We start from the raw sequence: 24,109 nt of genomic DNA, 5'->3' as shown, positions 1-24,109 counted from the left end.
ACACACACACATGTACACACACACACACACACGGAGTCTTACATGCCAGATTTCTTTAGCATCTCCAGAGAAAGCTTACGGATACGGTCTTGGATGCCGTCCATTTTGGCGGGAAGTGGTCGCTACTGGGGCGCGTGGAGCGAAGTCAGGGACGTTCTGTCAGCACTGCAGCTAGGCAAGGGACACTGGATTTTTCACAAAGAGGGTCCCTCTAAGAACGATTTTTTTAGAAAATATATACCCGTCCTTGCTTAGGAAATATACTTAGGTAAAACAGCATTCTTCGTACATTTTGTCTAGTCCAATAAGATTAGACATACACAACTCTGAAGCTTTGCAATTGGCGGTCAATTAAAGACAGTCAGAACGAAAAAAAACACCCCCATTTGAAATTGGGTATGTCCCCTTCTTTTAACGCGCTTGTTTATCAGTTTGAACATGAATTCAAATAATTTCTCAACTGTCAAATTACATCAGCTAGACACTGTTAGGATAATTTCGCTATCACATTCGCTACATTTTAGTTATATATAGCTACAACTTTAAATCAACTTGCGTCAGAAGTCTAGCTTCCTTAGATTTGAACATGGTTCATACAGGCACCGTTCTGGCATGTAAAATTGATTTTAACGATCAATCAGTAGTGATTATGATAAATGATCAAAACTCGAGCGCATCTAAATGCAATGTAATTAGTGAAATACCATCCACCATTACATAAAGGCATATAATTAGCGCTCGAGTCGTAATTGAAAGAAAGTCATGGGGGAATTCGTCGGTTTTCTTACTTGTTCAATGTTCAGACACAGATAACAGAACTGAAATCTTACGAGAGATAAAGATGGAAAGGCTTGATGTAAAAAGCTAATTGATTAATTAGTCTAGTCTCCCTGGATTACGGCTGTAGTGGTTGGAATACGTCGTGACAAACGTACAAGTGAGGTCTAATGATTTGCGTCATCAGGGTTGACGTGAATGTTCTTGAGTGGAGGATGTCAGAAAGGTCTGCTTCGAAGTTCAGCTTGGGGGACGTACATGTATGGCTACGTGGGTTAACTTATAAGCACTAGTCGGCTCCAGAACCAGGTGCAAGAGGATTGAGTGAGTGAGCGAGTGAGTGGTAAATGTATGCATATATGTGGCTGTGTACATTTTTATCTCTAGAAACTGTGCATAAACCTAGCCAGTATCCATCCCGGCACCATAGACTGATAGAGGTCTTTTATTAACGCAGTTAGCGTTCCGCTAAGCACTGGCTCCTTTTTCTGACAACCGATCTTTCTGACCGCAGAGCGCCAGTACACTTCGGCGGGCGAGAAACAGTCCCACTCCCGAGGGGATTCCTGGAAGGTAACGGTCGGTTGGTACCTGCAAAACGCGAGGAAACTTTCATTATTTAGACAGTGTATTCCCAAGGACGACAAAATACATGTATATTTGCGAAAACGAGGAACTTAACCGATGATTTTGTGGGCGTCCTGAGCCTAGGGTTTGCTGACCCGGTACTAATGGATTATGCGTTCACCAATAACGAGGTACCGGCCTTAAGCTGAAACCTGCACTTAAAACACACAGGGTGCCCTTAAGAGGTGAACTGCGTCAGTCGAGATCTGAAGCACACGATTTTGTCCCGCCGCTGCGAAGAGAATTAACGGCGTTACCGTTAATAAGTGGGACCTCTGATAGCCATTAGTATAGAGGGATGAAGCGTTCTCAATCCTCTGGGTAGACCACAATGAGCCTCTATTAATGTGACTTGCAGTTAACAGCCCTCTGGATGCACTACTCACTAGAAAGGGTAAGAATCGATGGTCTTATCACATATAGAGGCGTGAGATCATGGTATTGTGCTCGCTATTGGAAATACTATGACTCTAGTAGGATCTACGTTTCACCGAACGATAAAAAAAAGGGATAAAAAGAAAGAAGATCGAAGAACGAAATAGTTAATATTCAAGTAGATGGTGCAAGGAAAAATCCTAGCAGCTACGTCTACTAGTAGAAGTTCTAGCAAAAAAGAGGAACTAGAGAATGTTCCATTATCTGCTTGGAGGTAATGTTTTCAAGTTATGAAACAGATTGAGCAAAATATTATAACTTTATCTTTTTCTAAACCCTTCACAGGTGATGTGGCCACGAATACACAACCACTTGTGCACAAGTTCCGACGTGTTTCTGTGAATTCAATTTCCCTGGCGCCACAAGAGAATGACTCCCTGAAGCAACCATTGGCCTGAGTACGCCCTAATCATGCGGACTGGACGGGCAGTCTCTACACTTGTTAACACGGACCCAGAGGCCATGTTGATTTGATTATATGGATGACGTCCTCTAGGAACCACAAAACTGATGCGAGCTCGCGAATAAAAAAAGTTAAAAAAAAATAGTTTCCTTCATTATGAAATCTACGTGGTCATAAAGGTTGAACAAATGACTAAACACGTTGTATATGGTATTGCAAATAATAATAGACTCTTCCTTTTCATTTCTCATTTTCTTTTTTTTTTGCTGAATATTGATTTCGGCATTCTATAACATTAGTATCGTTTTCCAATACTTTGGCAACATATGACATATATTCGCTCATTTTTTCACTAGGGTCGAAACCTTTTTTTTTTTGGAAACGGACGAAAAATCATGCGTGCGCGTGAGGATGTCATCCATATAATCAAATCAACATCCCCTAAAGCCTAGGAAAAAATATTGTGTTTCCTCTTTCAGTGTTGAAAACATTAGGGTAGGTACTAGTAGGTAGGGATTATGTTTTTGCTTCTTTCTTTTTTTTATTAGCCTTTGGCAATCTCTACTAGTGATCCACAAGTAGAGATGTATACAGTCGTTCAACTACACAAATATTTGCTGTTGTTAGAAGTATAAGTAAATTTAATAAGTAGTTACTGTTACTTAGTAATTTTTATTGTTCTTGTTAAGCAATTGTTATGTATAATGTTGTTGAATCTTTTGTAACTATTAAGTTGATAATTGTATGTATTTTACTATGTGAAAGGACTCCAGGAAGATTAGTATACACAGCTTGTATAACTAATGGAGATTCCCAATAAACAAACAAACAAACAAACACCATATAGTCTTTAAAAAATTATCTCAAAATCAACCAAGCAAACACACTACTTCTATGCTTAAAACCTATACCACAATACAAAATATAGAAATATTTGACATGATTATTTACCCCAGTAAAACACTTGTAAAGGGCGTATGCGATGCCTTCACAAGATATACAAACAAATATCATGGCATGTTACTGACCTTATGAGTATACATGTACAACATAGCAGTAATGTCAACAAAACAGAGGGATTTCTAGTTCTGTTGATATTTAAGTATACTTACTGCTACCCTTTGGTAAGCTGTTCCAGATATTACATTTTCAATACAAAAAGCAACTTTGTAAAATATAGAGCATTGATATGAAATTTGAATGTCATATCATCATATGCCTCTATAGTTTGTATCTTACCCTATAAGCATCTTAATATATCCGCAAGTTTCAAAGACAACTTTAGTTAGTTAAAATACATTAATATCGATGTTACTTTAGGACCTAAGTAGTAAAAAAAACACCTTTTCATTTCTGATGACACTCATGACTGTAAGGTTTCTGTCAAAAAAAACAGCAAAAGCATACATGTGTGCAAATATGTATAGTCACCTACATATATACAGTAGTAACTACGTACAAGGGTGTCCTCACAAGATAGCTATTAGCAACACTTGGTGTTATCTCAATGTGACAAGTCATAACTATCCACTGCCATGAGCTTTCGAAGTTATGGTGGGACATAAAGCAGTTATACCAGCTGTTTTATACTAAATTATAGTTCTACCCTACAGATAAAAAATGATACAGAATCTGATGTTACAACTCAAAGAGTTGATCATAGATCAGTAATATACTAAAGTACCAGCTGTTTTATAGTCCTACCCTACAGATTAAGCATGATACAGAATCTGATGTTACAACTCAAAGAGCACTCTCAGCCATCGGTGAGTGGGGTGGGGCTGAGGGGAATCCTTCATTACGCGAGATGTCGTTATACGATGGTGGGAGAGTTGGATCTTTCTTCTGGTACGAGCCAAATTCTTCCGGTTCAAACGCGAGCGTTCCTCGGTCGGGAATCTTTGACTTCAGGGTCGCCTTGAAACGCTGAAGAAAGAGCAAAATTTTTGTTTAAGATTCAACATTATACACGCACTAAAATAGCTTTGATACTGTAAGAAAATCAATAATATTACAATGTGTTCATGACTTACATTACAGACAGGTAACTGTCACAATACATGTAATAGAATGTTTCACAAGAAAAGATTTACTCAAGCAACTGGATTGATGTTGAAAACTGTCAAGACATTTCAAGTAGCATCCACTACTTTTCCTCAGAGACTAATTTTGTCAGTGAAACATTTGACAGTTTTCGAAATCTATCCAGTTGCCTGAATCACTCTATTCTTGTGTATCTCATTACTTCAATGTCTGTATTTGTAACAATAGTCTTTATTTCCTACCTGCACAAAGCCTCCTTTTTCACTCAGCAATGCATGGATGGCTCCGATTGGTAGACAGATGATTGAAAGTGAGGCAATGACCCAGCCAATCGCCTGCCCCCATCCCGGGTAGTAGTAGTCGCCATACCTCACAGGGGTGTACTGGATGAACCCAAAGATCATGATACCCTGAAAAGAAAAGAAGAAAAAAAACACAATCAGAGACAACAGACTTTACCCACTTACTCCTAATGCTCTGTGATTCTAAATTGATAAAATTATATCTTTGAAGGAAAAGAAATCAATACTTCCAAAGTGAATGAACAAAAAATTTAATGTACATGTAAGCAATGTGATTCAACAATAAACAACAGAAATATGTACGAGTACTTACTCCAATGAGTACTGGAGACAGTCCGTACCAGCAAACGATGAAGTACATCCATGGTTTGTTTCCTGTCATCTCTTCTATATTCCGGGCAAGCCTGTTGGCACCTAAAAATAACATCATGTCATAATTCAGGGCATCTCAGAAGAGAACCATTACAGAATAAAATCTACTTTATATTCCTCTTCATGGGAAATATGGAATTCGGAATTTTCGATTCTAATGTTGCATGATATCTTACCGTATATCCAGGAGATGGCAACAACTTCGAAAAATGCAATGACCATGAGAGAGATGGCTGCAGCATAGAAGTCAATCAGCTGGAAGAAGTACATCCCTCCCTGTAGAAGACACAACATTATAATTACTTCAACTGTACAACACAAGAACTAATTCAAAGATGGAAAATAGTGACCACATGTTTCAAAGGACAGCTAAAGTTGGGAATGTGTACATAAATGAATGTGCTAAATGGGTGTAGAAACTTAGAGGACAATGTAAATGTTTCAGAAATGGACAAAATCATTGTCAATTTGTGTATGTTCCAGATCTGCAAACTTGATTTTGTATGTTTTGAGGGATATGGTCTAGTAGAACAGTCATCCCTAACTGATGTAAAGCATGATGCCTTTTAAGCAGATTAAGAGTTATTGTGCTACAAGCGCACCAACATAGATGGTAATTTGTGATACTCTCACCTGTGCAATGTTGGGGAGCCCAAGCAGGTATGACACACAGCACACAACCAGGACCAACACTTCTTTCCTCTTCAGGTACTTCCTGATGAAGGGATGGAAGTGGTCGTACAAGGTGGTGATGATCACCTCCACTGTGCAAAACTGGCAGAAACAGGAGACATTTCACGTAATTATGGTGTTAGCACAATCATATTATTTGTTTGAAGGCCACCCAAAAAGGCTTTGAAAGTTGTAGTATTCGACCAGATGATGGTCAAATAGTTGCAGTCAAATTGGTCATGACCAATGTTATGGTACTTAATTAAAGACATGCTTCTGAGTCCAGCAGTTAACCATAAACTGCAATTATCAAACAGACCAGTAGGAGGCACTGCTACATTGTAACGTTCTTTGTACTACAGAATAAAAGTCATTAGAAAATCCAGATTATGTATATGCACCTGAGAGTCGATCCCCAAGAGCAGGAGCATGATGAAGAAGAGAATGGCCCAGAGAGGAGACACAGGCATCGTGGCTATGGCCTGAGGGTACACCACAAACGCAAGTCCTGGACCTACATTTTCATCAACAGAAATATTCATTTTCCAGTGAAAAATATAAAAGCTAAACCAACTAGAGATCATTGATGAAAGTTAGACATCCAACAGTTTAAAAACAGATGTTTCAAGTAGCATCCATTACTTTTTGCCAGTGACTAACAGAAAACTGATGTTTATTCACTGATGAAAATTACTGAAATGTACTTGAAACATCTGACAGTTTACAAATGTATCTAGTTGCTTGAGTATGTTTATATGTTTTCACTCATCTTAGAACAATTGATGTGGGAAAGACTTGAACTGCTTTGTGTGTTTACCTTGGGTTGCCACCTTATCAACAGTAGTTCCCTGTAAGAAGGCCATGTAGCCCATCACGGAGAAGATGGCAAATCCTGCCAGGATACTTGTTGCCGAGTTGATGCACGCAATCATCAATGTGTCCCTGAGGTTCAAGGTCAACATAATCATATTTTTTTATTTTATGAACCTGTAAAAGCGTAAGTCCCCTAGTCTTGTAGCTGAGCTGTGTCTGAGTTCTCTGCCTTTACCTTCCAAACTCAAATCAGGTGCCTTGGCCGGTGTGACTGAGAGTTACTTAAATCTGGAGCTAGGAACTGAATCTGTGACCTCTCACACCCTCCCATTTCTGCTTATTAGCCTTTAAACACTGGACCATTGAAGCCACACCACTTTATATATAGAAGAGCATAGTTTGTCCTAATACTTTGTAAACAAACAAGAAACTAGTCTTCTCTTTTCTTCCCCTTCAATCTATACCACTTGCTGCAATCTGTAACAACTGATGAAACAAGAGAGTGTATATCTCACTTGAAGACGTTGTTGTTGAACTTGTTGTAGCTGGATAGGGCAATGCAACCTCCGAAGGCAATTCCGATAGAATTGAAGTTCTGTGCAGCAGCATTGATCCATACCTGAACAGTTGAAAAAGAAGTTAGTACAGATAAATTTCTAGCATTTCTTAGTACAGATAAATTTCTAGCATGTGGATACCAGTACTAGAATGTTCATGTTTCTACAAAACATATAGGATACATGTATACATTGGTGTGTTCAAGTATTTACTGACCTCAGCTGTCCCCAGGAGGTGCCATTTGGGACGAAGGAAGAACAAGATTCCATCCACTGCTCCATCCAGCGTCAAGCCACGAATCAGGAGGGTGATCAGCACGATATACGGGAACGTTGCAGTGAAATAGACCACCTGTGTTAAACCAGGACATCATAAAATGGTTAGAGTTACAGACACAAGTACTACATTTGAGGTGAAAGATCCTAATGTTTACTGTTTGTCAAGCTTCTCTCACAGCCATCAATCCAGAAAATCATGACATGTAAGCCAGAAAACATAACACAATCTGCTACCCCAATAGCAACAAGCATTAACCTGTTGGTATGCTTTGTCTGAACAACTGACTAATGAGTGTTGAAGATGGTACATATGTCAAGGTAGAGACTCTGACTGATAGATATCCCGATCATAGTCTCTACTGGTAGAATAGATGATTCTACCAGAGTCTTCTATGTATAGTCTCCTACAACTGTTACCCTACCTTTCCTGTTGACTTGACACCTTTGAAGATACACAGGTAGACGATAATCCAGGCCAGCAGCAGTGTGAGGGACAGGTCCCACTGTGGGGCTCCAAAATCATCAATCCCACTACTGATCTCCAGCACGTTGTGGCTGCAAACATACAAGGACAGCGTGTTGGAGAACCATAATTTTTTTTCTTCATGTTTCTTTAAACCTTCTCTACAGTGTGTTTTCTGGTATAGAATATGTAACTGCCCTTCAGTATTACACACCAGCTGTTTAGACATGTTGCAGTGGTTAAGTTTTACCACACTGACCAACCTGTCAGACCATGGAGTTTCAAAGTTCTATCTCCATGGTCAGACATAAACCACTCATATCTAACTCTAACTGCCGTCATGTATATGATGACAACACTGTTCCATTTTGCTTACAGTTTGCAAACATAGCTTAAAGTTTCACAACACACAACAAGGAAAAAAGAGTACCTACTCGAAGAACTCATTGCTGGGTGAAGTGCTGTCATTATGTAGAAGTGACCGGTTCAGACCAGTTGTGCAGTTTTCAGTGTTCCAGGGGTTGTCACAACGAGCCCAGGGCAAAGGGTCCTGTGGAAATATTCAAACCATGCTTAAATTAATTCACACAAAAAAAAAACAGTTACTCATGAGTTGACAACTCTCATAGTGTCACTGACGAAAGGTACTTGATGCTACCTGAAATGTCTGACTGTTTCCAAAATCATATCCAGTTGCTTGAGTAACTGTTTTTTGGCCTCATTACCTGGATGTCTAACCTTCACAGATGCATGCTTTTGATTGACACAATTTCAATGACAATGTCAACCTAGCTATAGCTTTTGTTAATTTGCAAAATGCTTACAGAGCTAGTCACTGACTGAACAAACAAAATTTCAAATCAGACAAAATGTTAATGTGGCACCCGGCATACTTATTTGCTGGGTGTGTGAGAGACCTTGACTTAAATGATGCTTTCACATGAATGTTTTAAAACTTTTAGGTAACAAACAAACACAAAAAGGATGGCAGTTATTGCTTTTAGTTCATTTGACTGACCTGGAATGAGTTGAAGAGGTAGTACAGAGCCCAGGTGATGATGACATTGTAGTAGGTGGAGAAGATAAATGTAATCACCACTGTGGCCAATCCAGCCCCTGAAACAGGTCAAAAGTTACCAACTGTCACAGCCACAATGACTGTAATCTCCATCATGCATTGACAGATAGTGACTTTGACTTTAAGCCTGCCAGTGAGAGTAAAAACAAATTGAAATACAAGCTGGGTTTCTGAAAGAGTTAGATTAAAACTTAGGCAGTTGAAAGTAAAAGACTGATCATGCAGACTTTCTTGTCCTCTTGTTTGTTAGTCTCCTCACACTTTAACTTAAGTTTCTGAACTTGGTTGATTGCTATGCCTTCAATCAAATGACATGAATATGATATTGTTTGGCTTGGAAAAAACAGTCCTTGTATCGAGTCATTAATACTTTGAACAACTGTCAACTGTTGAAAAATAAGTAAATTCTTAAAAATATAAAATTTGGGATAAATGCTGCATGATCTATTTGAGTAATAGATGAGACAATTTACAGTATAAAAGCTCAGAAAACAAGGAAAACAAGCAGACAGCAAGTAACAAAGTTAGGGACCATCCTACTTAGTAACTGTCTAAGTGGATGGTACCCAGTGTAGCAGGCCAGAATATACCACTGGACACAATGTACATGGGTACATTCTGGCCAGGGGTATGTTCCAGTCTGCTACACCTGGAAAATTAACATATTTTAATATCTGGTTGATGACGCATCCTCATTTCGTAGTGTAGCTCTAACAGTCCACAGTCCGTAAGCTAAACTCGAAAAATACCTTTGCAGTAAAAAGTAAAAAGAAGCAAGAACGAGTGGAATGCAAGCCAGTATATAAGTTCTACCTGTTCAGAAGATTTTGACGGGATGAGTTTGAACGGGATGATATTTACCGTTTGTGTGGTACTTTAGGCAAGACCTGTGTGAAAAACTGACAGAACCAGAGGACAGATTGGGTGAGTGCAGGTCTTTGACCCTAAATTGCATATCATTAGAAAATACACCAAAGTACCTGAAAAGGAAGGATATAATTTGAATGGCAGACAGAAGTAAATTCACAACTCCACAGTAACTGTTATAATACTCTGATAAAGTGTGAGCAAACTAACTTATTTTTATGAAATGATACATGTAAGATTACATGACTGACATCACTTAGGTTATATAAAAATAATACACATCAAAATTTATCCAAGGGTTCCTCTAAACAATGTGCAGTATGCTTTGAAGAGGAAGAGAATAATTTCTGTTAAACATTAATTGGACTCCCTTACTCAATGCAATACTATGTACAAAGAAAATGAATAACAATTGTCAAACGGTGTATCAAAAGACTTATTAATAACACATTGGATACACATGCTTGAAACCACACTTCGATGCCTGGTTATAGTATGACCAAGCAAAACCTCTACATGGTTGCAATTGTCAATGGGGGTTAGGAGGGTGCTGACAATATTTACCCTTAATTCAGAAAAAACTGCCTATGAATTACACTAAATTGACCTGTTACAGAAAGAAACAGCCTTGCTCTACACAAAGTTTTGCTAGCTCACTACAAATAACATGAAATAAGAATTACAGCGCTAGCAACTTTCAATACAAACTACAATGTATGAGAAATTAGAATAGCTTGCATAATATTTAACAGGAATTTAGCTTGGGCATGTAATGCTGGATACGTGCTCACTGCGAGCATATTTATTTACACTTGTGAGTTCAGTTTGTTTGATTAGTAGCTCAGGGCATGGGAACACTGAATAGTCAAGATCAAAGTTTAGCTAATGGATAACAAATTCTGCCATCTGCTGTGTCATTGTATGCTCACACAAGTGGAAAATAAAGAAAAACATGGTTTTAAAAACTGACACTAGGCACACCTGATGAAATATAGATTGTTTTCTTTCCCCTACGCTCATAAATACGAATAAAACATACATAAATGTACAATTTAGTACTACATTGTGTATTCATGTATATAACACACAGTTACAAGACATCATAAAAATTAAAAGAAATAACTTATTCAGTGTGTCCAGACAATGGTCTTTTTACAGGTTTTTGGAAAGCAGAACACTGGAAGTTCCTGAAACTCAGGTGTCGAACAGTCAACCACCTACAGCTGAATATGTTGATTGCCAGAATGTTGTTGAATTTCAAAATTGTCACAGGATCAAGTCTACTGGAAAATCTGCCTAAAAACCTGAAAGAAAAGGAGTGAGAATGTTCCCGGTACCATACCTTTCAGAAGAGGGCAGATCTTGCCCAGTGCCCCTACTGGTCCTTGCTGTGTGTACTGTCCCACGGCCAGCTCCATGTATAGCAGGGGAATTCCACAGAGGAACAGCATGATGAAATAAGGGATGAGAAAGGCACCTAAACAACAACAACAAAGAAAGAAACAAAGTGTGATCTCATGGGATATATGAATCCAAATTGCTTCCTCAAAATCTTCCATCTGGTAAAAGGTTAAACTTTATTGTGCTTTCATTGGCATACCTAACTTTCATGTCAAATACATTTAATGAATAATTATTGTCAAATTACAGTTGCAGGAATTTCTGCAGTCCCTCTTATAAATTGTTTTGAAACCAGACACCAACCACAAATGCACCGGAAGGTGTTTCTAGTAACTAAGGACTAAGGTGTACCTTTTGACCCTGAACATTCAAGTGTACCCAAAGGGGCATTTTCAACCTTAAGGTCCACAGTAACCTTAAGAAGCCAGACATTGACAGTAAGTTTACTAACACTGTCAGACATGAACCAAGCAATGAATGTTTACTGTAACCAACCAAAGCAATGTCTGAAACATCTGAAAGCATGTCATCTTGCTTCAGAGTCTTCAGCAATAACGGATGCTTAAAATTTCCGGTAGACAAAAACACAATATGACAAAGCTAGATATACACTTTTGGTGGTGTCTCTACTTTTTATCTGACATCAAAAAGTAAAGCAATGGCTGCAACTGAACAGCCAGCAAAAATCACTGAGTCATTGAGGAAAACATAGTGGCACCTTGGTAAACAAACGCCAGTGACTTAGTACAATGTATGTGTTGATCACATTTTGATTACATGTTATGAACATATTTCATGTTGTATGATCACAAGTCAGGAAGGTAATCCTTCTTTGAAGGTACAGGTGTTGAAAAAAAAAACACATTTGTACTACTAGTATCAAGTTTATGTATAGGTAGCTCCAAGGTCCTTGGTAGCTCGTTTATCGGTGGTATTCCTTTCAGTACTAGTAAGTTGTTATGCTTCTTTCGGACCGTAGAACATAAGACGGAATATAAATCATGAGTGGACGAAATGCCCGACCAGTGGAAACTGGTCCGACGACATCTCGCCCAGTTTTGGAACCTGTCCCACAAAGTAGGCCCTGTAAACAGAACTGTTTTATAAACCTTGGGATTTATTACACAACGTGAAAACGCAAAAAAAATGACAGTAATCAAGCCAAAGCAAGCAGAAATAGAGAGTAAAGTTCGCAAATGTTTTCAAACCGTTCTGGTTTTGTTACGCCCAATGCCTTTGGAGAAACTTTGAAAGCCTGAAGGCGTAACAGTCACAAAACATTATGGATGGTCTTCCCTCCGTCTAAATGTCGTTATGGCAGCTTGTACAAAAGAACTTACCGCCGCCGCTTTTGTAACAGAGGTACGGAAACCTCCAGACGTTTCCCAGCCCGACTGCATAGCCGACCATCGCCAGCAGAAACTCGGCTTTCCGTGCCCACTGGTCCCTGGGTTCTCCCGGCTCCATGTCGTGTACTGGCCCACGGTGCTCGGGTTCGTCCTCCTCTCTGTCGAGCATCGGGTCTCTCACCCTGGTCTCACGGCCGGGCTGGGTCCACACTGAGCTGAGCATGGTGGGGCCTGTAGACCTGGTTCTTTGGCAAATATTTGTTCTACTGTTTTATGCAATTACTGAGTATTTTATAGACAGACAGCACGTACGTTCTTCGTTGGAAGACCTTTGTTCCCACACCGGAAGAGGGGACGCTGTAGTGCTTCGGACGAAACCATTTTGATTCGTAAACATCATATCCCTAAGTTTTTTTTAAAGTATAATGGTATTAAATCTCATCCTTGCTCATAGGTATACAACGAAATACATACCGTAAAGAATCAATGAAATTATATTTGAAGCTAGCAATAAAGTTGATATTTTTTCGTTCCTGACAGGAACGCAATGAGACCGTCCTGTCACCACACTGGCCACGCCCTCAAGTGTTGAACTTTTCTCCTGGCAGACGGAAAACAACAAAAGGACCCGCCCCCTGGACTAATACTTGTCATTTCATGGTCCGATTACAGTACTTACGTTATTTGATTTTGCCCCCGCCCCAGCTAAATGGGACCTAAATAACCTATTCGAATATTTATCTAAATATACAAAGGTCATAGAAGCAAGTTTTTGGTTTGAATATTGTAAAGAGATCAAGACTTAGTACAATATTCAGAATCCTTGTTTTTTTTTGCTGAGAGAAATTAGGACATCCCATGGTACCAAAACAACACTTTTGGGGGTAGTGTGCCTATTTAAAGATGGAAAAGAAACATCTTTGAAAAAACTTGATCTTTATTGGTTTCACCAATTATTAATCTACAACACTGGGGACAGTTAAAACCTGTTACATTTATACTATGAAACATTGATACAGGCAAAAATCTAACTGCAAGACTTGTTTGCAAGAAACATTCTAGGATCATGATTTTAAAAGGTATGAATATTGTAATATTCTAAATTGTGGAAAGAATAATTACATTTTTCATTGATTAAAAGAACATGACACAGACTTATAAAAATGCCAACATTACAAAGTCTATCTTTAAAAATGATCACCAAAGGACAACATGGGCCCCAGGGGGCAACGCAATATTCATCCAGTAACTAAAAAGAGTTAATAAGAATCAGAGAGAGCCCATCCCTGGACTTTGCTAGAAATCAGAGTCAGTTTATAACCAACATGACAACCTCACAAACACATCTTATAACCTACACATTTGTAAAACTAAAACTTGTATTGCAAATACTAGTATAAAAATCTAACATACACCTTAACATCTAGATCTAGGTAGCTGCAAAACCCTTTTCCGGTCCCCGAATCCTCCTGGCCAGCTGGATGTCCCTGGGCATGAGGGTGACTCTCTTGGCATGGAGAGCACAGAGGTTAGCATCCTCCAACAGACCGACCAGGAACGCTTCTGCTGCCTGCAACATAGGGAAAGATCACAAGATGACGCTTTTGATCAAGCCTGAATACTATATGCATGTGTTTGTGACATAATTATCCCAGCATTGCCAGTGAAATACATGTATACTTAAAAACTCGAGCAAGATGTCCTTAAGCTAGCTATTAAAGGTAGGAGGAGTTAGACTAGTGAAATATGATCAAGGTAAACTTCGCTATAAGGTTGTGTCATTCTTCATTCCCCATGCTCAATGCTTGTAGTACCAAGGACATTATACACAGTGATATAATGTCCTTGCTAGTACATGTACTAGTATTTTCTAAGGCTATGTTTGAAAACTCACCTCTTGTAGAGCCATGATGGCGTAGGCCTGCCACCTGAGGTCCAGTCCTCCAACATCCTGACAGACTTCTCGCACCTGAACAAGACATACAAGAGAGGAGATGGGTTTTCTTGTAGTAGTGACAGTCAGGCAAGACGTTATACTGTTAAAGCATTTATTGCAAATTATAGCAACAGCAATACCATACAATGGTCATGAAGACTGAATGGAGATTTCTGATTCAAAGATGGTATTTCAAGTCTGGCGTCCTTGACAGAAAAGTGTGGTTGTATTTGTAACATAAAATCTCTTTGAGCCTAGGTTTTGTGATGTAAACATAAGTACAGTGTGCGTACAAGTAGCTACTTTGGAACTTGTGTGGAAGTCAGATGGATCAGAAAGACACTTAAGGTGACATAGATTTCAAGCTGTGTCAATAACAACACTTCACTCCCTCTAGTCTGGATCATAGTGGATGAGGTGATATAATAAAAGAAATGATTTCTGCTTACCAATCTTGAAAAAGGTAACTTTCTGATCAGAAGTGATGTTGACTTCTGGTATTTCCTGATTTCCATCAGTGCTCGGGTCCCAGGCCGGAATTTTTTCCTCCTCTCTGTAAATGTGCAACGTTAATAGTGTATAATTGAGAAAGATTAAGTCATGCATGCTTCGCCTGCATAGTTACTTTTTCACTGAACTTATGTAAACTTTTGTATTTATTCCATTTGTGAAATTTCTTTGGGTTTGGCACCTTGATGACTAGCCGTGGCGACTCTTGATTCGGGCTTACATTGCATTACCCTCAGCAATAGTCGTGGAAAGATCCATTGGCAGAACTGCACATTTCCCGTTGGCTGCACGATGCTCCGTTTTTGACCCGGTTTTTTGCTGTCCCGAGCTTCCCTACAATATAACTCCACAATTGGCTGGGTTGCCGATGTTTAGATCAGCCTAAATATTCCACAGTGCGACAGAAAAGTAGTAAAATAGCTAGTCGGCACAAGCTGGCGGCCATCTTGGATATGGTCGGGAATGTCCGCTACCGCCGTCGGGAACGCTCGGTAGCCTTTCCGGTTATAATCGGAGAGCTTTCGGTCACGCTTCGGTAATCGTGACGCTACCGAGCGTTCCCGACGGCGGTAGCGGACATTCCCGACTATATCCAAGATGGCCGCCAGCTTGTGCCGACTAGCTATTTTACTACTTTTCTGTCGTGCTGTGGAATATTTAGGCTGATCTAAACATCGGCAACCCGGCCAATTGTGGAGTTATATTGTAGGGAAGCTCGGGACAGCAAAAAACCGGGTCAAAAACGGACCATCGTGCAGCCAACGGAAAATGTGCAGTTCTGCCAATGGATCTTTCCACGACTCTTGCTGAGGGTAATGCAAAATTATGTAAGCCCGAATCAAGAGTCGCCACGGCTACTTCATGACATACTTTGTACTACGGGTGAAACCAGGGGTGAAACTACATTATGACCATATGAAAAAATCTATAAAATATACTATAGAACTTCATACCAATCATCTCTATACATTTAGTTTATTATGAAACGTTTCACATGTACAGGCAGTGATGTATACGTTTACACTGGTTGGGGAGGGGGGCACAAATCTTTTTTGCAGTGTCGCCCCCCTCCCCCATAAATGGGGGTAGAAACTCAGCCATTCCGGATAATTGAACTGTAACACGGCATGGAACATGGCAAAAACTAAAGCTGAATTTCATGGCCTTCTTATGAAACAGAAAGGCACTCGAAAATTGTACTTACTCCCCTGTCCGTCGCCTGACCGGCCCGGCGTCGGCCCGCCAGCGGCGGGACCTTGCCTCCTGCCCGGCGCACCGGCTCGCCCAGGTCCCCGCGCCGGAGTTCCCCTCCGTCCTGACGGGCTAGCCGATGGCCGAACCATGCCTCTTACTCTCCTTTCTCTTCTCCTTCTGATATATTCCTCTCTGGCAACGTTAGTTTCGACAAGAAAGGCTTGGCGTGCAGGGATTTAAAAATGGCTGTTGTTTGTGGTAACGGTCAAAATTTGAAAATTGCGGGGCAAGGCCCCATATGCCTGATATATTTAACCCACACACTCACTCACGATAGTAATTCACGATAGCTGTTATTAAAAACAAAATGATTTTCTCGGTTTGTTCCAGTTTATCAAAGATTCTCTCAAAAACAAATCACTATAGCGTTATCGTATTGTACACATGCATGATATATCACTCGATCAAAAAGGAACCCCTAAGGGGTCTTGCAAACCCGATACTAGCACTAGCGGCCTTACACTGAACTGCAGTTTTAGCACGGCACAATCGAGTGCAAAATGCGTAATGTTTACTTTGCAAATGTTCTTTGAAATAGCCTAGCTGGATGTCAGATCAAGAAGAATCCTTCCCTTTGAAAGAAATGACACAGACAACTCACCAGGTTATAAACTGTTATATTCTAATGATTATATAAAAGCACTACTAGGTTATTGTGTTCTGTATACGCATATAATATTTCAAAGATTTTGCTTAAAAGTCACAAAATAGTCGGAAAGTCACATGGATTCTGTTGCGCGATTTGGCCATATTTCTTGCAATTTTTTTCCAAAAAAATGAAGGTTTAGATATTGTGTTGGAATCGTTTCAGATACTGGTAAGTGGTTGTAGGTAAGTGGGCAACGACCTAACAGATCATATTTCAAAACTAACATCAGACCGAAAACTCGCATTCGATATCAGGTTTAGTATGAATGAATCACAAAGTAGGAATATATATTTACTTAAACCTTACCCTCAACAATCCAGTTAATGTAAAGTTAACAGTTACTTTTTATTTTAAACTTTGTCCACAAGAATTAACAAATTAAAGCTGAATTTACAACTCAATTAAAGACTAAAAGCAGACAAGGTAAGTACACGTACAAATGTACGTGGGCCGCGCAACATAACAGGTTGATTTTCCTGTATGTGCCAAAGCTTAGACTGTACTCAAGACTAAGCTCAGCCTTTCTTCTGATTACGGTACAGCTTTACTTCAGCTTGTACCATCCTATTGCCATCATCGCCAAGTTGTCAAGCAGGCCGTCGATCCTGCCGATGACGTATTTCTCCACCGCCCCCTTCACCCAGCTCCAAATGTCGCTGGCCTGCTCGTGAAGGAACATCTTCCATCCCTGGCTCTGCCATTTGCTGGACTGGTTGTCGCCCCCGTCATGGTACACCACGAACCGATTGCTGGGGCTGCCGCAGTAGAAGACCCACTCCTTCCCGCCGTCTCCGATGACTGTGAGCTCGCAGTCGTTCCAGACCCAAGAGGCGTGGTTCAGTAGCTTGTCGATGGCGTACTGCAGAAGCAGCCGGTCTCGATCAGACACTCCCTTGCTGATTGCAGCGGCGATGTCGGAGGGACCTACCCCCGATGGACAATTGATGCGTTCCTGAATTGGAACAGGAATAGGAGTCAGGCTGAGCCATCCATGCTAGGCGTGTGTGTACACGCGCGAGCATGCACTGAGTGCGTGCGTGCCACAGTGCGTGAATACGTGCGCGCGTGTGTGTGCGTGAAAGTGCAGCTTTGCCAATTGCCATCGAGTCAGTGTCACTACCATTCCGCTGCAATTTTTCTATTGCGCAAATATCAAGAACCAACTAACCTTGGTCATGATTCTCACAAATCCAGACAGAGCTGAGTGTTTGCAAAATACCGCCGGCGCGTTGCGTTGGTACGTCTTACGTTGACGTTGTGGCCTGCGTAGGTATGAAGAAACAGAAGAATATGGGTTAACATGTCAAATAATTAAAACTACATACGTACAGCCACTGTAGGAATGGTAGGAAGAAAATTAAGGCAATGACAGCCTTTCATCAATGGCAACCAAGGGAAAAAACATGTTGTCAAAGTATAATTTCCACTAGTACTGTGCAAACTAGTTTATTGTTACATGTTCCCCTTTCACTTTCACAGTTTCGGTAGGTCTGGAGCAAGAAAAGGTTTCATTTTTACTTCTGAGTTTCGCATGTACTAGTATTGTTCCCCAGTACTAGCAGTAGCGCAATGACCAAATTCGTCTAAATGGCACAATTTGGAAGGATGCCAGATTATTGCTAAAGCTATTCTGTCGTTTTCTAACCACATTCGGAAGACATCTGGGCCAAAGTACAAAAAAACATGTACGGCGGGAGAGACGTTGTTCCCATCGTACCCGAGCTCAGTTTTTTTTTGCTGTCCATACCAATCCTTTTGAGAAAAATCTGAATATATTCTACATATGTCTTCATTAAACCACTTCGGACACAGAATTAGGATGAAATTTTGATACATCTAAACCGACTTCAAACTCACCTGAGTCCGTGCTTGTGTCACTGCTGACAAGTGCACTAAGTCTGCACAACGGTTCGGTGTCTAGAAATGCTTTCTGCCCACGTATTCTCCTCCACCATTGGTTACAACAGAACACATGACAGAAAAACCCCGTGAGTCAGACATATGACCTCACCTTGTTTCACTTTCGGCCGTCTTATGTTTATCGTACCAGGCAGGCGGTCAACACTCACACGCACAGGCAGTACTAGTGTGATAAGCCACGCACGTCTGCTGTGTTGTTTCAGTGCACGTACAAGATGGGCAACCTCCTAATACCGCCGAACAAAGAAGACACCGTGACGGCAAAACAGGTACTCAGTCTCCTTTTGTTCGTTTTTTTTACAGGAACTGTGCTTCTTCCTGTGATCGGAGCTGCGTATCCGCTAGCTATTTAGGGGGAGGGGGGTTGGGTCGAGGAGTATTGAAAACGACAGCTCTGAAGCATTCGGCATAGAAAGTGAGCTACTATTCAACTTTTACATGTATGAAACACTTTCCTTGACCACCCCCTTCACAATCACAATCTGGATGGCTGTTGGTGTGAGTAATAATGTTCAATACTGGAGGAAAGCTAATGTTTCTGCAATGCAAGTCATAACCGGTGAGCGGCGCTTTACGTTTATCCTTCCGCGTTGAGCAGTTGCAGGTTGCAGATGATTTATTTGAGGCAGGTATCTTAAGCTTTGATACGATGCACTTGTGCCGAAGAAGATCTAGAATTCGAAGAAAAAAAGCACGACTATAAATTTAAAGTAAAGAATCATTTCAAAATGTAGGAAATTACATAATTTATCCTGCCATCAATGTCACTGAAAATTTTTGTTGGTCTGAAATTCAGCACTAAGGACAGGGACACCAATTAGATAATATAGACAGGACTCTTAATGTTGTTGCTGTGAAATTCAGCACCAAGGCCAGGGACACCAGTTTAATATTACATGAGGTTTTGATAATTCAACTGTTCAAAATTACAATTTTCAGACAAAAGTTGCGGACGAATTGCCTTCTGCTTCAACAAGCACGACTATCCCAGACAGTCCAGACGACAAAACAACAGATTCTACAGCGGCGGGTCGGGACACAAGTGACCTTCAGGAAGAAGTAAGCAATTTTTGTCTCTCATTTCTTGCTAACTACTCACAGATCAGCACACAGTGAGTGTAGATTTATTGAGTAAATGATGGCGTTAGCACGTCAACTCTTGTTCCCGACGATCTTTCGCACCCTCTCTCTAAGTCCATTTTATTACGTCTCACGAAGCGGAATGATATTCAAATCCCGAGGTGGCGCGGCGCAGTGACATGATACATGGCGCCATGCACTGCAGCCAAAAATGAAACATGGTGCGATGTACATGTGCGACCTTCCCCGCCCCGAATCGCCCAGGATTTGTACCTGACTTTGCACCAAAGCTTCTCCTAATTGCGTGACGTAAAAAAGGGCACGACTTCTCTCTCTTTTGGTATGGCAACGCACGTGTCGTTGGGAACTCAAGCACCGTTCGGCATAAGTAACCATTTTAACGTCTGGCCGTGTAAGTAATCCCCCGACCCTATCTCTCCAACTAAACCAACTGGAACTTGCTGTAGACGGTTGAGGAGTTGTGCAAAGCCAGCGGATTTTTTTCTTCAAACAAAAAAAGAGACCCCCAGAGAAAAAGGCATCAGGAAAGTCAGCTAATTGTAGCATCACCTTCACGCCTTCGTGGCACTACGAAATGGAACTTAAGAGGGTTCTTAATGCATGGAAGCCATCGTAATCTTGTCTTAGTGGTTTTAATGGCCCGCAAATGATCGCAAAGCAACTCCTCTTCATCGCCCCAATTAACGGTTCTCGCTAGCTGAGGATTTGAGTGGTAAGCACTCGTCTTGTGGGGGTTATGTTGGCATTTAAGCTTGAACTCTCTTGAGGCGTGGCTACGTGTACAACTGGTGTTCTTTTTTAACGTTCATTTGCTTATTGTGTATTCTGTGCTTGACTCCCATAGTAACTGAAATATAACTGCAAAATGGTACCCACGACTCTAGACCTGTGTCAATGGTAACGAAAGCTATAGAATTGGCAGAATTGCGCCACAAGGGAGTTCAAACACTTGTACAGAAAAAAATAGAATAACAAAACAGACGAGTATATGTTAATAAGAAGGATCTAAAAGCCAGATTTATTGGCATAATTCTTTTGTATTCCTGACTTTTCCTGAGCTTTGTTGATTTTTTTGTTGATTTGACTTTCTGCTGTACTACGTTTTCATTCGCTTCGAGGCATCAACGTCTGTGCTTACAGATTTATTAACATTTGTACAGAAAAATAGAATGAAGAAACGTATTGAGCTGACAATTATATATCAGTGGTGGAATTAAGAAGCCATCTTTTGGGGCATAATTCGTTTTCATGAGTTTTCAAAGGACACTGCTTTGTTCAATTTTTGTTGGTTATTTGACTTTAAACTGTACACTACTCTCACGTGAGTTAAAGCCATGCCCATGTCCTCTGTGTCTATTAATGTACCATTTCATAAGGTCAGTGATGTCATTGTAATACCTTTCAGGGTGTGACTGTGAACGAGATCAACAAAAGAGTATTGGGGAAGCTGATAGTGGAGAAAGTTGGGAACGAGGGTGCTGACGTCACGGCACGGGCGGCAGTACTGAGGACCGCCCTTCAGCGGGCCATCACACATCTGGAGAGTCAACCCGCCGAGGTCAGCAAATATTTCTCTGAACTAGAAAAGTAACATTTGCAAAGCAAATGCATAATGTTTACTTTTGCATATAATCTGCTCTGTTAATTCTTACTCAAACACATTTACATATATGGTGACAGGAGTCTAAATCCCTCCTACTATAAAATTGCAACATTATGTAACCCAACACCAGTTACGATGGTGAGAGACGACAGTCTGGTTCAGTCAGGTAAGAGGTCACTGTTTGGAGAGGAAGAAGAGGAAACGTAGCTTATGTTTTCCTTCGGTAAGCATAATTAATGTGATAGGCTAGGGTCTCTGATACTGCACATCTAAAATTGCATATGCACCTGCTGCCTAAAATTGAAATTAATCAAATATTAGATATAATTTCTTACCAATCTTGAGCAATAGAATCATATCATATCATGATAGGATCTATCAAATGATACAGTAATTTCAGTTCATCACATATTTTCCATGATGAGTGCATCATTCTCTAATGGGATAATTACATTTTAGTGCAGCAGATATAAGAGTTACAAGGCTAGGAGTTAAATTGCATTTGTTTCTTCTTCTAGGTTTGGCAGAATGCTGAATTAGAAATTATTGACAAGTATGGGCAGGTGTATCACATCCGTGCGGGACAGGCCGAGAACAAGTTTGTCCTGTACCACGACGGGACGGACAACATCAAGTTCACCTGCAGGGAGAAGGCAACGTGGAAGTGGCCATGGCAGTGGGGGAGTTTTCAAGAAAAACCCAAGGCATTGGAGGACAAGTCTTCCCTGTAGCTCGTTTCGTGATCACAAAAGAGACTAGAAAAGTAACATTTGCAAAGCAAATGCATAATGTTTACCTTCGCTGCGCATATGGTCTGCTCTGCTAATTCTTACTCAAGCTCATTCACATATATGGTGACTGGAGTATAAATCCCTCCTACTATTAAATTGCAACATAATGACACCCAACACCAGTTACCATGGTAACAGACGTCAACAAATCAGGTCATTGGCCAGGTCAGAGGTCAGTGTTTGGAGAAGAAGAGGAAGAAACTGAGCAAAAACAATATGTTTTCCTTCGGTTAACATAAAAATTAGAAAGTGTATAACCCAATATATAACTCATACAAATAATCTGCAATGAGAAACATGTATAATTCTTCAGTCGTAAAGGTTTACATCATTTGGCGAAGGTATGAGGTCTCAGAACTTCAGTTACTACATGCAGAAATATATTTACACCTAACGGACATTTTTCTTCACAAGAAACGATATGCTTGAGTACAGAAAGATAAACATATTGAAGTATTTCTTCAAAGGAAAATCAATGCCACAATGTACAGGACGTTTATCAAAGTTGTGCCTCGAGCAAAAGATAGCACACTGTTTCTAATCTCTTCCTCGCACAGAGGGCTTAGAGCGTATCTACAAAACATAAAACATTACAGTTAAGCTATCACTGACAGACTATTATCAGTCTCTGTTTAATTTAACATCGACCGTACTGGTACTTATGTACTACAAACAGAACCTCACGGATATTAACGCAAATATTCCCATTCAAACTAATTTCATACACAATCTGTACAAGCAAAATTGAAATTGAAACGATCAGTTAGGTTGAGGACTGATGCGTTTTACTGAAATTCCAGCATCAACTGACGTAGATACGACTGTACTGATATTATACATGGGTACCCGTCCTTGAAATATTTGATTTTACGCTACAAAAGCAGCGATATTACATTATCCGCAAGATCTAGCTTCCTTGTTTAGAGTGAGATGAGAAAGTAAGCAAGGAGGAATATTTATTGTTAGGGTGTGTCTTTTTGTAGCTTGAAGCTGTTTGGTGATGGAATATAGTAATTGCGTTTAGGGGGTACAAATGGAAATGTAAATGCTATGTAATTTGCTCCTCGCCATCCATAGACAAATACATGTACCATTAGACACATAACATTACACGTGTCCTCAATTTTGGTAAGGGTATAATTTGGTCGAACTTTGTAGGCACTAGTACTGGGTACGATTTTACATCTCTACCACAGATAAAACCATCTTAGCAAAGAGTCAGCGACGGAGGCATTGATATCAATGTTACATGTTTGTTCCTGATGTTCTTTCATATGTCTTACAGTAATGTCCTACTCTCTTTGATTAAGTTTTGGTATCAATTTTGTTTTTGTTTCTGTTGGTTGTATCCTATCATCTATTGGAAACAAAACAATGCCTACTGTGACACAAGAGTGATATGATTAGCATGGTCGCATATGGCGGCGCCCATCTCCGTTTCGTAGCCCATGGGCCACACAGTTGTGCAATCAGTAAAGCAAGGGCTAGTCCACTGGTAGTGGTGTGTGTGTAACTCTCATACTCTTTCTCAAATGCCGAGTGCTTGGCAGAGAAATCTAAAGCAGTATGTATTTTTTAAGTCTTTTGCGGTATGACTTGGCCGGGGATCAAACTCACGACCTACCGAATGCAAGACGAACACTCTACCAGCTTGGCCATTAGCCAGAGTGTCAGATAGAGCGGACGAAAGTTAAAAAGGCTGACACTCAGGCTACTTTGCCATTGCACCGGTGGGTAGAGTGATCTATGATGTGCGTCATGCTAATATAGACAGATAGTTTGATCTTCGTTGGACCACTATATACATCATCTGTGAATAGCTTCATCAGGTTGGTAAGTCACAGAGTAAGGGGACTCTTTCTACACAACCAAGTCTTTTATTCAGCCGACGTTTCGATGACCGTCTG

The 24,109-nt window shown here is 40.4% G+C and overlaps 5 protein-coding genes across 6 annotated transcripts in view; 1 reads left to right on the top strand and 4 right to left on the bottom strand.

Moving 5' to 3' along the window:
• LOC109463506 (sodium-dependent dopamine transporter-like) overlaps positions 1-2,303 on the bottom strand; it is a 4,559-nt gene extending 2,256 nt beyond the window's left edge. Inside the window, exons 1-2 of the mRNA XM_019760377.1 lie at positions 2,293-2,303; positions 1,287-1,368 (exon numbers count right to left, since the gene is read on the bottom strand). Coding sequence (XP_019615936.1) covers positions 1,287-1,368; positions 2,293-2,303 — 93 coding nt within the window. The remainder of the gene's footprint in view (positions 1-1,286; positions 1,369-2,292) is intronic.
• Positions 2,304-3,085: 782 nt separating this feature from the next.
• LOC109465661 (sodium- and chloride-dependent GABA transporter 1-like) lies at positions 3,086-12,803 on the bottom strand. The gene is made up of 14 exons (XM_019763047.1): positions 12,430-12,803; positions 11,031-11,165; positions 8,762-8,859; positions 8,178-8,293; positions 7,703-7,835; positions 7,219-7,353; positions 6,960-7,063; positions 6,449-6,573; positions 6,033-6,145; positions 5,593-5,733; positions 5,136-5,235; positions 4,901-5,001; positions 4,528-4,695; positions 3,086-4,168 (listed from the first exon to the last, which is right to left on the bottom strand). Exons 1-14 carry the CDS (start codon positions 12,659-12,661, stop codon positions 3,986-3,988), a joined length of 1,884 nt encoding a protein of 627 aa, XP_019618606.1. The 5' UTR covers positions 12,662-12,803; the 3' UTR covers positions 3,086-3,985.
• A 554-nt stretch (positions 12,804-13,357) lies between these two features.
• On the bottom strand, positions 13,358-16,364 carry LOC109465689 (histone H3.3-like). Its single transcript, XM_019763075.1, has 4 exons — positions 16,089-16,364; positions 14,824-14,927; positions 14,333-14,407; positions 13,358-14,008 (listed from the first exon to the last, which is right to left on the bottom strand). Exons 1-4 carry the CDS (start codon positions 16,225-16,227, stop codon positions 13,868-13,870), a joined length of 459 nt encoding a protein of 152 aa, XP_019618634.1. The 5' UTR covers positions 16,228-16,364; the 3' UTR covers positions 13,358-13,867.
• Positions 16,365-16,744: 380 nt separating this feature from the next.
• LOC109465698 lies at positions 16,745-18,734 on the bottom strand. Its single transcript, XM_019763082.1, has 3 exons — positions 18,645-18,734; positions 17,956-18,049; positions 16,745-17,739 (listed from the first exon to the last, which is right to left on the bottom strand). The coding sequence occupies exons 2-3, from the start codon at positions 17,962-17,964 to the stop codon at positions 17,332-17,334; spliced, it is 417 nt and encodes a 138-aa protein (XP_019618641.1). The 5' UTR covers positions 17,965-18,049; positions 18,645-18,734; the 3' UTR covers positions 16,745-17,331.
• An 86-nt stretch (positions 18,735-18,820) lies between these two features.
• LOC109465672 overlaps positions 18,821-24,109 on the top strand; it is a 5,726-nt gene continuing 437 nt past the window's right edge. The window contains exons 1-4 of one of the 2 annotated variants that reach the window (XM_019763058.1): positions 18,821-18,976; positions 19,647-19,766; positions 21,214-21,366; positions 21,930-22,254. In XM_019763058.1, coding sequence (XP_019618617.1) covers positions 18,923-18,976; positions 19,647-19,766; positions 21,214-21,366; positions 21,930-22,142 — 540 coding nt within the window. In that variant the 5' untranslated portion in view covers positions 18,821-18,922 and the 3' untranslated portion in view covers positions 22,143-22,254. Of the gene's footprint in view, positions 18,977-19,646; positions 19,767-21,213; positions 21,367-21,929; positions 22,255-24,109 lie in introns of those variants that run through there. The other variant, XM_019763065.1, reaches the window with a different exon arrangement.

This window comes from Branchiostoma belcheri, unplaced genomic scaffold (genome assembly GCF_001625305.1).
Source record: "Branchiostoma belcheri isolate BF01 breed outbred unplaced genomic scaffold, Haploidv18h27 scaffold1, whole genome shotgun sequence".
In the NCBI taxonomy this organism is placed as follows: domain Eukaryota; kingdom Metazoa; phylum Chordata; class Leptocardii; order Amphioxiformes; family Branchiostomatidae; genus Branchiostoma; species Branchiostoma belcheri.
This window is presented reverse-complemented; position numbering and strand designations above follow the sequence as displayed.

Excerpts from the sequence above, each read along its gene's own strand:
- LOC109465661 (XM_019763047.1), bottom strand. The coding sequence starts at position 12,661 with ATGCTCAGCTCAGTGTGGACCCAGCCCGGCCGTGAGACCAGGGTGAGA. Across the intron at positions 11,166-12,429 it reads CTGTTACAAAAGCGGCGGCG|GTGCCTTTCTCATCCCTTAT; the intron begins GTAAGTTCTTTT and ends GTTGTTGTTTAG. Across the intron at positions 6,574-6,959 it reads TTCAACAACAACGTCTTCAA|GGACACATTGATGATTGCGT; the intron begins GTGAGATATACA and ends CTTGAACCTCAG.
- LOC109465689 (XM_019763075.1), bottom strand. The coding sequence starts at position 16,227 with ATGGTTCGGCCATCGGCTAGCCCGTCAGGACGGAGGGGAACTCCGGCG. Across the intron at positions 14,408-14,823 it reads AGTTACCTTTTTCAAGATTG|GTGCGAGAAGTCTGTCAGGA; the intron begins GTAAGCAGAAAT and ends TGTCTTGTTCAG. Across the intron at positions 14,009-14,332 it reads CCATCATGGCTCTACAAGAG|GCAGCAGAAGCGTTCCTGGT; the intron begins GTGAGTTTTCAA and ends CCTATGTTGCAG.